The sequence below is a fragment of the Lemur catta genome, chromosome 6, assembly GCF_020740605.2.
Source record: "Lemur catta isolate mLemCat1 chromosome 6, mLemCat1.pri, whole genome shotgun sequence".
Taxonomy (NCBI): domain Eukaryota; kingdom Metazoa; phylum Chordata; class Mammalia; order Primates; family Lemuridae; genus Lemur; species Lemur catta.
The window spans coordinates 99,267,420-99,280,474 of record NC_059133.1 but is presented as its reverse complement, the minus strand read 5'-3'; the positions used below and the strand labels follow the sequence as shown (position 1 = coordinate 99,280,474).

Here is a 13,055-nt window from a genome sequence, read left to right as displayed (position 1 = left end):
TACTTCCCATTTCCCTCTCATTCCCAGGCAACCACTGATCTGCTTTCAATTACTATAATTAACTTGCATTTTCCAGAATTTTACGTGTATGAAATCATGTGGTATATACTCTTTCATTTAGCTTCTTTCACTCAGCATGATTATTATTTTATGAGTAATCCATGTTGTAGCATGTATCAGTACTTCATTTGGAGATTTATCCATGTTATAGTGTGCATCAATAGGTCATTTCTTTTTATTGCTAAATTGTGTTCCATTTTATGAATATATAACAGTTTGTTTAAGCATTCACCTATTGATGGACATTTGGGTTGTTCCCAATTTTTGACTACTAGAAATGAAGCTGTGGTGAACATTGTGTATAAATCTTTGTATGGATATATGCTTTTCTTCACTCTCTAGTCGTGAAATGGTTGGATCATATAGTAGGTGTGTTTGTATTTAACTTTTAAGGAACTGCTAAACTGTATTTCAAAGTGATTGTTCTATTTTGGATCCTTACTGCCAGCGTTTGAAAGTTTGATTTTCCACATGTTGATAGTTGCTATGGTCAGTCTTTTAAATTTTAGCCATTTTAATGTGTAGTGTTATTTCATGTTCTCTTTTCGTGTGCTCACTTGCCATCTCTGTTTCTTCTATAGTGAAATGCCTGTTTATATCTTTTGTCCATTTAAAAAAATGAATTTTGAAAGTTCTTTATCTATTACAGATACAAGTCCTTTATCATATATATGATTTTTAAAAAAATTTTTTTTCTTTTTTTGTTTTTTTTTTACCCCTCCCCTCCCTAATCCAAATATATGATTTGTAAATATTTTCCACCCATCTATGGCTTTTCATTAACATATATGGTATATTAGAAAATAAGTGTTACTGAATATGTTAGGGTTTCAAATTTTCCTACAGGTGTGGGTTAGTTTCTGGGCTCTGCTGCAGTGATCTATTGGTTTATTACTATACCAATACTGTTCTCTTATTTTTTAATAGTTTTATAATGTCTTGCTATTTTGTAGGGTTAGTCTGTTTTGTTCCTTTTCTCTTTGCGTTTTATTGTGGATAATTTCCATTGCTGTGTTTTCAAGTTCATTAAGGTTTCTACTAGAATGTCTTATCTGTCGTTAATCTCATTTAGTGTATTTTTTACCTCAGACGTGTGGTTTCCATTTTGTAATTCAATTTGGGTCTTTTAAATATTTTTAAGCTTTGTATGTTCAGTCCTTACTCTAGCTTCTTCATTTCCTCTAGCTTTATTGAGGTATAATTGGCAAAAAAAAAATTTCTATTTTAAAGTCATACATGGTACTTTGATCTATGTGTGCATATATATGTGTATATACAGTGAAATGATTACTACAACCAAGATAGTTAACACGTCTGTCACCTCACGTAGTTACCTTTTTTGTGAGAACATTTCCAATCTACTCTCTTAGCAATCTTCACGTATATAATATAGCATTCTTAATTATAGTCACCATTAGATCCCTAAAACTTATTTATCTTATAAGTGAAAGTTTAGACCTTTTGACTGATACCTCGTTCCTCTCCCTGCCCACATACCCAGCCCTTGGTAACCACCATTCTACTCTCTGTTTCTGTGAGTTCAACTTTTTTAGATTCTACATGTAAATGAGATAATACTGTCACTTGTGTTATTTTTGGTTTCAGCTTTCAGTGAATGATTTTTTTCCTTGTTATAGGTTGTATTTTCCTGCTTCTTTGCATGTCTAGTAAGTTTGGAATAGATACCAGGCATTGTGAATTTTACCTTGTTCGATGCTGGACATTTTTGTATTCCTGTAAATATTATTTAACTTTGTTTTGTAATGTGTATAAATTACTTGGAAGCAGTTTTATTCTTTTGGGTCTCTCTTTTAAGCTCTGTTAGATGGTACCAAAACTGCATTTAGTCTCTGGTTAACCCGCATACCCCCTCCCTTGTAGGCCAAGTATTTAAGAGGTTTACAAAAATTTAAAACAGTCATATTCTTCTTACTATTTTGGGAGAAGAAAATATAGGTTTTTTTTCATAGAAATATGTTATTTTAATTAACATAATGGACTTATTATTTTAAATAAATATTTAAAACTATTTAGTTCTAATTTTGAGTATGGTAAATACTGGTAGATATAACTTAATGTAAACAAAAGCTCAATAATTTGGAGTCTTCAGTGATTTTTTAGAGTGTTGAGGAGTCTTGAGACCAAAAAGTTTGAGAATGGGTGCTGTAAGGGAACATCTAGAACATTCAGATGCCTGAGACTTCTCCAAATGCAAAACAGTTGCCCATAGTGGACTTGGAATTTTTCTATTCCCACCTCACTTTGTATTGCCCTGAGATCTTGTTTGCTGTCTCCTGAGGCTTCTTCCAAGCCCAGTCCTCTAGGTCACAGAAATAAGTAAAAGAAAAAGCAAGTGGACAGGTATCACCTCTGCTGTAAACTACCAGTTTGGGTTTCTGGTCTTTGTTTTTGACATTTAGTGATTTGTGTCTTTTTGTGTGTGCACTCATTTGTACATGTGCATATGCACACTCATTTGTGAACTTAAAGAGAAGTTTGTTGTACTTTAGCGTGTTTGGGTATTTCGTAGCAGTAGGTGTGGTGGGTTGATTAGTGTCCTCCATAAGTTCATGTCTACCCAAACCTCAGAATATGACCATATTTGGAAAGGGGGTCTTTGCAGATACAATTATTTAAGGATTGAGATGAGATCATACTGGATGGGGTGGGCCCTAAATCCAATGACTGGTGTCATTGTGGAAGAGGAGAGGACACACAGAGACACGGAGAAGAGGGAAAGTGAGGGAAGCAGAGATTGGAGTGGTGCATCTGCAAGCCAAGGGCTGCCAGGAGAGGCTAGCAGATAGGAAGAGGCAGGAAGGATTCTTCCTGAGAGCCCGCAGAGGGAGCACGGCCCTGCCGACACCTTGCTTTCAGACCTCTAACCTCCAGAATCGTGAGGAAAAAACATTTCTGTTGTTTTAAGCTACCTGGTTTGTGGTACTTTGTTATGGCAGGCCTAAGAAACTAAAACAGTTGGATTTTTCAGGATTGCTGACCCGTTTTCTGGTCATTATCAGGTATTTTTCAGGTCATTATCAGTTGTTTTAGGTATCATCAGGGAGGCTTTTAAGATACATTTCATGTCAGAAATCACACACCCAAAATGAGGTTCTTATTCTCTATCAAAAGCTAAAACCTATCTGGTCATCTCCATCAGAAACCTGGGAAGCCATTGTTGATGCTTTCTCCCTTTTGTCCCTTCTGCCCAGCCACTGAGACGCTGACGGCTTTCCGTGACTGGCGCCCTGCCTTCAGCTGTGCTGCACACACTGCGCCACCTGCGCTGTGCTCTAGCGCTTCTCTGCTGGCAGCTGTCTGCGAAGGGAGCCCCCTTTCTAGACTTTGTTATTTGTGATATCTCTGCTCAAAGAGTCCTCCCATTATCTTTCTTACCAGCCACCCACCATCTGCTCATGTTGCCCTACTTTGTCCCGGCTTCTCCAGCATCCGTTGCAGACCAGCAGCTGAGTTAAGTTAATGCTTCTTTTCTGTACTTAAACCCTCTCTCTACCTCTAGTGCAGTGCAGCAGTTCCTGTAATATTAATGTATTTATGTGATTTATGTATGCATCTATCTTCTCTATCAGATCGTAACTTCTACAGAAGACAGGGAGTGTCTTAATTATCTTTGCATCTCCAATGACCAACCCAGTATGATCTTCGTGGAGTACAAATGTGACCGTGACTGTCCCCTGCTTAAGTCTTTGGTGACTTCCATTTGTAAGCAGTATAAAATTCAAGCACTTTATTTTGGCAGTCAAGGTCTTTATGATCTACTATCTTTTCAGACCATCTCTTGTCTTTCTTCTTTTACTTTATGTTAAGCAATACTAACTGAATTTACAAGCATATCATGTTCTTTCATGTTTCTATATTTTTAAACATTCCATTTCCTCTCCCTAGAACATCTGTGCCTTTCTCTCTGCTGTCCCTTTTATATCTAGTGATGTCCTCGTCATCATTCAGAACCCAGTTCAGACATTATTTCTTTTAGACACCTTTCCTGACTCCTTTGACGTGTTGGTCAGCGGAGAGCTATCCCATCCTCTGTATCACCTCTGTTCCTTTTATGCTGGTATCCTTTCATATATGATAAAAGATTATAATCTTTTGGGTCATATCTAGTTTTAGCATTTCAGTTCTTTTACTTGCTAGTTCTGTAATATGGTATAAATTAACACCTCTAAGTCCCAGTTTTATTATCTTTAAAATATGGATAATATTAGCTACTTTGCAGTGTTATGTGTTTTAAGTGAGATAGGATTACTTAGTATAAAAATGTCAGCAAAATACGGTTCTTTCCTTAAGAAGTACAGAAATAGGGTGAGTTCTATATGGTAATAGAGATATATGATTGGAAAGAAATGGTAAGTTCTATAATAAAGTACTATGGGAACAGAGCAAGGAGATTGTATTTAATAGTTGTCTGTTGAGGATTTGGAAAATATTTATTAAAATGGTAGCATAGGAAGAGCCCCTTGAGAGATGTGTTCAATAGGCAGAATTTTTTTTTTAAATGGTAGTGGTTAAGGATATTATAAGTATAGGACAATATGTGAACAATGATAAGGAAGACAGAAAGCATAGTACTTTTCTGAGAATGGCTGTGGTGCTAGAATGGGGAGCCTCTGGAAGTGGGGTGGGGAGGTGTATGGCGAAGATGAGGCAGTGGTGGTAGATTGGGACTGTCAGATCCTGGAGGGCTCTGAATTCTGTGCTGTGGAATCTGGGGGGAGGGGTGTATCACAGAATTAGTAGTAAGAGTGTAGGATCTGGAGACAGAGCAGTTAATCTTAAATCCCTGCTCTATCACTTATTTGTAGCTAAATCCCTGCTCTATCACTTATTTGTAGCTGTGAAGTCTTGGGTCTGCCACCTACTCTTAGTCCCAGTTTCCCACATAGCCATGGGAGAGTGTGAAATTTTCCAGAGGGAGAATGCAAGCGAAGAAAATATGACACCTGAGGCTAGAACCTTGAGGATTTTTTAATGTGTTGCATACAGTAGTCCGCCTTTATCTGTGGTTTCACTTTCTGCAGTTTCTTGTTATCTGTAATCTATTGCGGTCCAAAAATATTAAATGGAAAATTCCAGAAATAATTCATAAGTTTTAAATTGTGCACTGTTCTGTGTAGTGTGAAATCTCACACCATTCCTCTTCATCCCACCTAGGACGTGAATCCTCCCTTTGTCCAGTGTATCCATGTTGTATATGCTACCTGCCCCATTAGTTGCTTAGTAGCCACCAGAACAGCTGTCTTGGTATTATAGTGCTTGTGCTCCAGTAACCCTTATTCTGCTTAATAATGTCCCCAAAGCACAAGAGTAGTGATACTGGCATATTGTTATAATTCTATTTTATTGTTAATTGTTGTGGTTAACCTCTTACTGTGCCTAATTTATAAATTAAACTTTATCACAGATAAATGTATGTATGTATCCTCACACAGAACGTATGTATCCTCACATAGATTCAGAAGTCTGGGGGTAGAATGAAGGAAACTTTAATACAGAAGAAGTAAAGTAAAATAGATATGGTTAATAAAATGAGATGATGTGTTGAAAATGATTACTTAGGCTGGGGGAAAAAACAAATAAAATCAGAACAGAGGTGAATGATGAAAAAGATAGGGGGATAGAGGTTGAGCTATGGACAAAGAATAGATTTAGTAGGTATAGGAGAAAGAAAAGAATAAATAGTGTTTGTGATTCAGAAAAAAGATTTTCAGAGTTTGAAAGTTCTTAGTTGGATCTTTCCAGACTATAATAAAAGTTAACTATGTATCCTTTTTTCAAGTAGAATAGAGGTAAATTAGAAATGAAAGTGTTTATTGAGTGGTCATGGTAGAACTTGTGGTGAAGAATTATAAAGGGGACCTAAAAAGATTGCTTCCCCAGTTTCTGACTTGGTGAGACCAGTGGCATGGAACTGGTTAGTAGAAATGGAGTGTAGCACAGTGAAATACAGTTTATCTATTAATATTAATACATGTTTTTCCTTTCTAGCATACTCCAACATAATTTGTAAGCACTTAATAACAACTATAGGAATCTCAAATGAGGCTAGTCTCCTAAGAAATCTTCCATAACAATTACTGAGCAATAAGTACCACCATTCGCACACAGTGTTGATTCTCAGATACCTTGTATCTAAATTAGGTTACAATACAGATTGAGTATTCCTTACCTAAAATGCTTGGGACCCAGAAGTGTTTTAGATTTCAGATTTTTTCGGATTTTGGAATATTTGTGTTATACTTACTGGTTGAGCATCTGTAATCCAAAAATCCAGAATGTTCCAATAAGCATTTCATTTGAGCATCTTGTCAATGTTCAAAAAGTTTTGGATTTTGGAGCATTTTGGGTTTCAGATTTTTGGCTTTGGGATGCTCAACCTGTATTAGATCTTCCTGAGGGCTTTGATGTACTCTAAATATGAAACATTACTCATATTATCTTTTTTTCTGTGTGGATTAATCCACAGTCATATAGGAAAAATAATATAGGATAAGTTAAAGATGAGAGATGTTTTATAGAAAAACACAGTTTATTTCTTAGATTTACACTGTCCAGTGTGGCAGCCACCAGTCATATGTGACTATTAAGCCCTTGAAATGTGGCTAGCCCAAATTGAGGTGTGAAATATACATTGGACTTTGAAGACTGAGTATGAAAAATGTGAATGTAACATAGCTCATTAATATTTTTTAATATGTATTATATGCTTGAAATGACAATATTGCAGATACATTAGATTAAAATGTTATTTAAGGCTGGGCGCAGTGGCTTACACCTATAATTCCAGCACATTGGGAAGTCAAGGTGGGAGGATTGCTTGAAGCCAGGAGTTCGAGACTAGCCTGGACAACATAGTGAGACCCCCATCTTTATAAAAAATGAGAAAAAATAGCCAGGAATAGTGGTGTACACCTGTAGTCCCAGCTACTTGGGAGGTTGAGGCAGGAGGATTGCTCGAGCCCTGGAGTTCAAGGTTGCAGTGAGCTGTGACTTCACCATTGTACTCTAGCTTGGGTGACTTTGTGAGATCCCCATCTCTATTGTTTGAAAAAATGTTATTTAAATTAACTTTATCTGTTTCTTTTTTACTTTTTAATGTGGTAATTAAAAGTTCCATATGTGGCTTGCAAATATGACTTATATTCTTGTTGAAGAGCACTGTCTTAGGTGAAAGAAATCTACCTTCCTGTTTTGCTATTATTTAATTATATGTTTAATGATTTGATGAATTATTAGTCCTTGGTAGAAAAGCAAAAAACAAAAAATGTTGTGTGAATATCTGTGGGGTGCCAAGAGCTTAATGAAATTTATGGTGAATGGATTTTAAAATAAATATCCTTAAATTTCTTGTTTTTGTTTTTTTTTTTTTTAAAGTTATATCTAACAAAAGCTCCTCAACTTCAGGGATAAAAGTAACTGGATACCAGATTTTAGCTGGCTAGTCTTGGTGGCTAACAGTAGCCCTTTGCTTTTGCCTTGTGTGAATATCTAAGTGCATTATGGGTTGTTTGTCTTAAGAGCATCACAGCCTATGGGTAGATTGTATTATCTGATACAACAAATGTTATGTTGTGCTTGGTGATGCTTTTGGTTTTGTTTTTTCGTCCTCCTAATTTTAGATTTTCTAAAGCAATGTAACTTCATTTGAGAACTTGTTAGAAATACTAATTTTGATTCCCCAACCCTGCTGAATCAGAAACTGGTGATGGGGCCTGGCAATCTCCTTTAACCCTCCCAGTGATCCTGATGCACATAAATTTTGAGAAAAATAGTTGTAGATTATACTACTTTAGTAGAAATAACAAAACTCTTTATAACCTCTTCAATACACATCTATTTGTAAGGAACGTAATTAATCACTTTTAAAATCTTATGTTCTTAGGTGGATGCTCTCCGTTTGCGTTTGGAAGAGAAGGAAACCATGCTGAATAAAAAGACAAAACAAATTCAAGATATGGCTGAGGAGAAGGGGACACAAGCGGGAGAGATACATGACCTCAAGGACATGCTGGATGTGAAGGAGCGGAAGGTTAATGTTCTTCAGAAGAAGGTAAGGTGCAGGTGTTCTGCGTTCTGAGGCCTCTTCTCACATATGTCCTCATTCCTACCAGTAAGCTATGCCCAGATGCTGTCAAAGTTTCTCATTCCTCAGTTTGTATTTTTGCATTTAGTTATTGTTGCCAGTAGGTAGATTGTTAAAACTGTTCTGCATATTTAGTTTTTAAAATTTTGAGTAAACACTGTTAGTATCTTTCAGTAGTGCTTTTTCATGCTGTCTCTGAAAAGTGCCTCATAAATTGCCAATGTGTTTGAACTGGTATTCTTTTGCCTCTGCTGTCTTTTATTGGAATTGTAATGAATGAGTATACTATGTGGACTTGGGATGGTGCAGTTCCATTTATGTGATAAATAAGGTGATAATTTTGAATTGAGAAATATGCTACTATAATGAACGTATAATGTACATGTGTCAAGGAAAGGAAAATTTATTTTTCTCTTGTACCTTAAACATTGGAAAGAGGCTAACTCTGGAATAAATAAAAAAAGTACTGATAATTGCCCCCCCTTTTTTTAGTGAAAGTAAGGAATGGCCTTGAGATAACAGTTATAAGAGATGCTGTATTTATTGTTCATCTCTTTTGAAATAATAGGGTAGAAATAATTGACATGGTCCCATTTTATTTTTAACATCTAATAATAGCCAAGGAATAAAAATCTCTGTCATGAGGTTCTACTTAGCCACAAAAAACAATGGTGATCTAGCACCTCTTATATTATCCTGGGTAGAGCTGGAGCCCATTCTACTAAGTGAAGTATCACAAGAATGGAAAAACAAGCACCATATGTACTCATCATCAAAATGGTATTAACCGATCAACTCTTAAATGCACATATAGTAATAACATTCATCGGGTGTTGGGCAGGTGGGAGGGGGAGGAGGCGATGGGTATAGACACACCTGATGGGTGTGGTGTGCACCATCTGGGGGATGGGCACGCTTGAAACTCTGACTCAGGTGGGGTAAAGGCAATATATGTAACCTAAACATTTGTACCCCCATAATAGGCTGAAATAAAAACAAATAAAAAATCTCTGTTATACTTCAAATTTAGCAGGTTTTTATTATTACTGTTATATACAGAGTATCATGTCCTATATTTGTAGTTTATGTTAGTTTGGCTTTTATTTGCTTTCAGTAAGTAATCATAAAAATTTCATCACTCTAAAAGTTGGTTGCCTGTATCTTGTTGGTGGGTGTTTTAAATTTTTAAAAATATGTATATCCTCATTCTTCCCTCTACTGCTCACTTTTGTTTGCCTGTTTCTTATATATTCTTCCAGAAATAGTCTACATATGATATATACAAGGAAATACGTATTCTCTTTTTTATGTTTACCTCTTTTCTTGTATTCTTCCAGACACATGCAGAATACATATACAAGCAAAAATGTGTGTGTGTGCATGTGTTTCAACACAAATCTTAGCATTCTTTACTACTTCTTTCCCTTCAGTTAATATATTTTGGAACTATTTTCAAGGGCTTACACATTGTTATTACTAATGGCATTGTATAGATGGATAATAATTTATTTAGCAAAGTCTCTACTGATGGACATTTAGTTTGCTCAAAATTTCTACTTTTACATAAAATAATGCTGTAGTAAAAATGTTGTACATATTTAGTTTATACATATGTAAGTATATTTCTAGGATAATTTCCTAGAAGTAGAATTTCTGGGTGAAAGGATATGCATTTATAATTTGGGTAGCCAAGTAGCCTTAGAGAGGTTGTAACCAACTTTTGTTTCCACTATCAGTGGATGAAAGTGCTGTTCCTCCCACGTACTTGTCTATGAGTGTGTTTGATAATAAACTTTCTGACTTTTTGCCAGTCTGATAGGTGAGAAAACGATCTGTCAGTGTAGTTGCTGTTCTTTTATAAGTAAGGCTGAACATATTCTTATATGTTTAAAGTCCCGTGTGTTTTCTTTTCTGTAAGTTATCTGTTCATATGCTTTACCCATTTTTATTTTGAGTTCTTTCCTTTTAAAAAAATTGATTTGTAGTTCTTTCCCAATTGAAAAATGAACTCTTTTAGTCTGATGTGAGTTTCAAATATTTTTTCCTGTTTGGCTTTTTTTTTTGGGTAGGGAGGGTCTCACTATGTTGCTCTGGCTGGCCTCAAATTCCTGGGCTCAAGGGATCCTCCTGCCTTTGCCTCTAGAGTAGCTGGGACTACAGGCACGTGCCACCATGCCCAGCTCTGTTTGGCCCTTCACTCTGTGTCTTTGTGTGTGTGGTCTGTGTCTGGTAATCAGACCTTTTTTTATATTTATAAAGTGAATGTTTTAAGGCTACTGGATTTTGTGACATACTTCAAAAGTTCTCTTTTAGAATGTCTCTTCTCTTCTATTGATCTGTCTTTGTATTCAGTTCCACTATTTTAATTTTTGTGGTTTTGTGATATATGTTAATAGCTAATTCTTTACATGGTACTTTTCTTTTTCAGAATATTCTAGCTATTTTTTCTTGCCTGTTTTTGCATTTGAAATTCAGACTCAGCTTTTGTCATCCTCTGCCTTTAATTCTTTCTGTTGTGTTTTTTATTGGAATTGCATAAAATTAGTAGAACTTATTAATTCAGGGAGCATCGACAAAAATGTGGTATGGGTGTCTGTGAATTCAAGTTTTGTGCTCCTCTGAAGTGTTTTAATATTTTCTTCATATAGATATTGTACATTTATTACGTTTATTCCTAGGTTTTCTGTTATAAACAGTGTTATATTTTTTATTATATCTTCTGACTGCTTGTTTTTTATGTATATGAAAACTTGTGATTTCTGTATATTAGTTTTGTGTTTACTCACCATACTGAATTCTCTTAATGTTTGGGTTGATTTTTTAGTTGATTTCTTTGGCTTTTCCAAATAAATATGCAGTGATATTTTCAAGCAATAATTATTTTAAAGTCTTCAATTTTAATGTATGTACCTCATTTTTTTCTCTTTTCTACCAGTGCATCTGAAACCATACTAAATGATATGGGTGATAATAGACATCTTTGTCTCATACCTGATCTGAAGGAGAATGCTTTCAGTTTTCTCCCACCAAAGTATGATGCTTGCTTTTGGGTTAGAACTGATAGATATGTTAAGAAAATATCCATCTAAATAAAATGAGTTTGTTTTTTTTTTTTTTTTTTGAGACAGAGTTTCGCTTTTTTGCCCGGGCTAGAGTGCCGTGGTGTCAGCCTAGCTCACAGCAACCTCAGACTCCTGGACTCAAACAATCCCCCGCTTCAGCCTCCCAAGTAGCTGGGACTACAGGCATGTGCCACCATGCCCGGCTAATTTTTTCTGTATATATTTTTAGTGGTCCATATAATTTTTTTCTATTTTTAGTAGAGACGAAGTCTCACTCTTGCTCAGGCTGGTCTCAAACTCCTGAGCTCAAACGATCCACCCGCCTTGGCCTCCCAGAGTGCTGGGATTACAGGCGTGAGCCACTGTGCCCAGCCAATAAAATGAGTTTTAATCAAAGATGGATACTGTTATGGATGTTAAATTTTATCACACATATCTTTTTGGCAGCCATGAAAGTGGGTTGAGTTTTGTGTGTGTGTGTATGTGTGATTTTTTTAATATGATGACATATAAATAATAGACTTCATAATTCCAAACTATTTTTTAATTTCTGATACACTTGATTATTCTGTCTTTTTCTCCTATTTTGCTTCTCATGTATTTACTTCTTACTAGGCATAATAGCATGTTGGCTACTGATTTGTGTACAGTGATTTTGTAACCTGAGACTTTGCTGAATTTATTCATCAGTTCTGGGAGTCTTGTGGTGGAGTCTTCAGGGTTTTCTAGATACAGGAGCATATGGTCAGTGAACAGGGATAGTTTTACCTCCTCTTTCCTGATTTGGATACTCTCTGTCTCTTTCTCTTGCCTAATTGCTCTGGCTTGGACTTCCAGAGCTGTGCTGAATAGAAGTGCTGGCGGTGGGTACCTTTGTCTCCTTCCAATTCTTAAGGGGATGCCTTCAACTTTTCCCCATTCAACTGTGATGTTGGCTGTGGGTTTGTCATGTGTGGCTTTTATATTAATAATTATGAGGTATGTTCCTTCTATGCCTAGTTTGTTGATGGTTTTTATCAAGAAAAGATGCTGGATTTTATCGAATGCTTTTTCTACATCTATTGAGATGATCATGTGGTTTTTGTTTTTGCTTCATAAATGTGGTGAATTATGTTTATTGATTGGCATATGTTAAACCATCCTTGCGTCCCTGAGTGAATTACCCTTTTGATGTGTTGTTGAATTCAGTTTGCTAGTATTTTGTTGAGGATTTTTACATCTATGTTCATAAGGGTAAAATATTCATTTTCGGCCGGGCGTGGTGGCTCACACCTCTAATCCTAGCACTCTGGGAGGCTGAGGCGGGTGGATCGCTCGAGGTCAGAAGTTCGAGACCAGCCTGAGCAAGAGCGAGACCCCATCTCTACTAAAAATAGAAAGAAATTATCTATCCAACTAAAATATATATAGAAAAAATTAGCCGGGCATGGTGGCTCATGCCCGTAGTCCCAGCTACTCGGGAGGCTGAGGCAGTAGGATCGCTTAAGCCCAGGAGTTTGAGGTTGCTGTGAGCTAGGCTGACGCCACGGCACTCACTCTAGCCTGGGCAACAAAGCGACACTCTGTCTCAAAAAAAAAAAAAAAAAAAATTTCATTTTCTTGCTTAGTTTTTATTTAAAGTTGAGTTTAAATAAACTTTTCGTAGGTTTTTGTTTTGAGAGCCACATATTCGTTTCATTTCCACATTTTTCTATTAAGTGTTTTTGTGTGTGTGTATTTATAGGAATTCTTTCTCTATTAGATAAATTGGTCTCTTTCCTCTCATGATTTATAAATATATTTTCTTATTTGTCATTTTTTTTACTTCATTTATGGTATTTGTTTTGGGA

The 13,055-nt window shown here is 36.0% G+C and overlaps 1 protein-coding gene across 7 annotated transcripts in view; it reads left to right on the top strand.

Annotated features, from left to right (window-relative positions):
• ERC1 (ELKS/RAB6-interacting/CAST family member 1) overlaps nucleotides 1-13,055 on the top strand; it is a 486,124-nt gene that overhangs the window by 126,908 nt on the left and 346,161 nt on the right. For all 7 annotated transcript variants that reach the window (XM_045554665.1, XM_045554663.1, XM_045554660.1 and 4 more), the window contains one exon: nucleotides 7,964-8,131. In XM_045554665.1, the coding sequence (XP_045410621.1) occupies nucleotides 7,964-8,131 (168 nt within the window). The remainder of the gene's footprint in view (nucleotides 1-7,963; nucleotides 8,132-13,055) is intronic.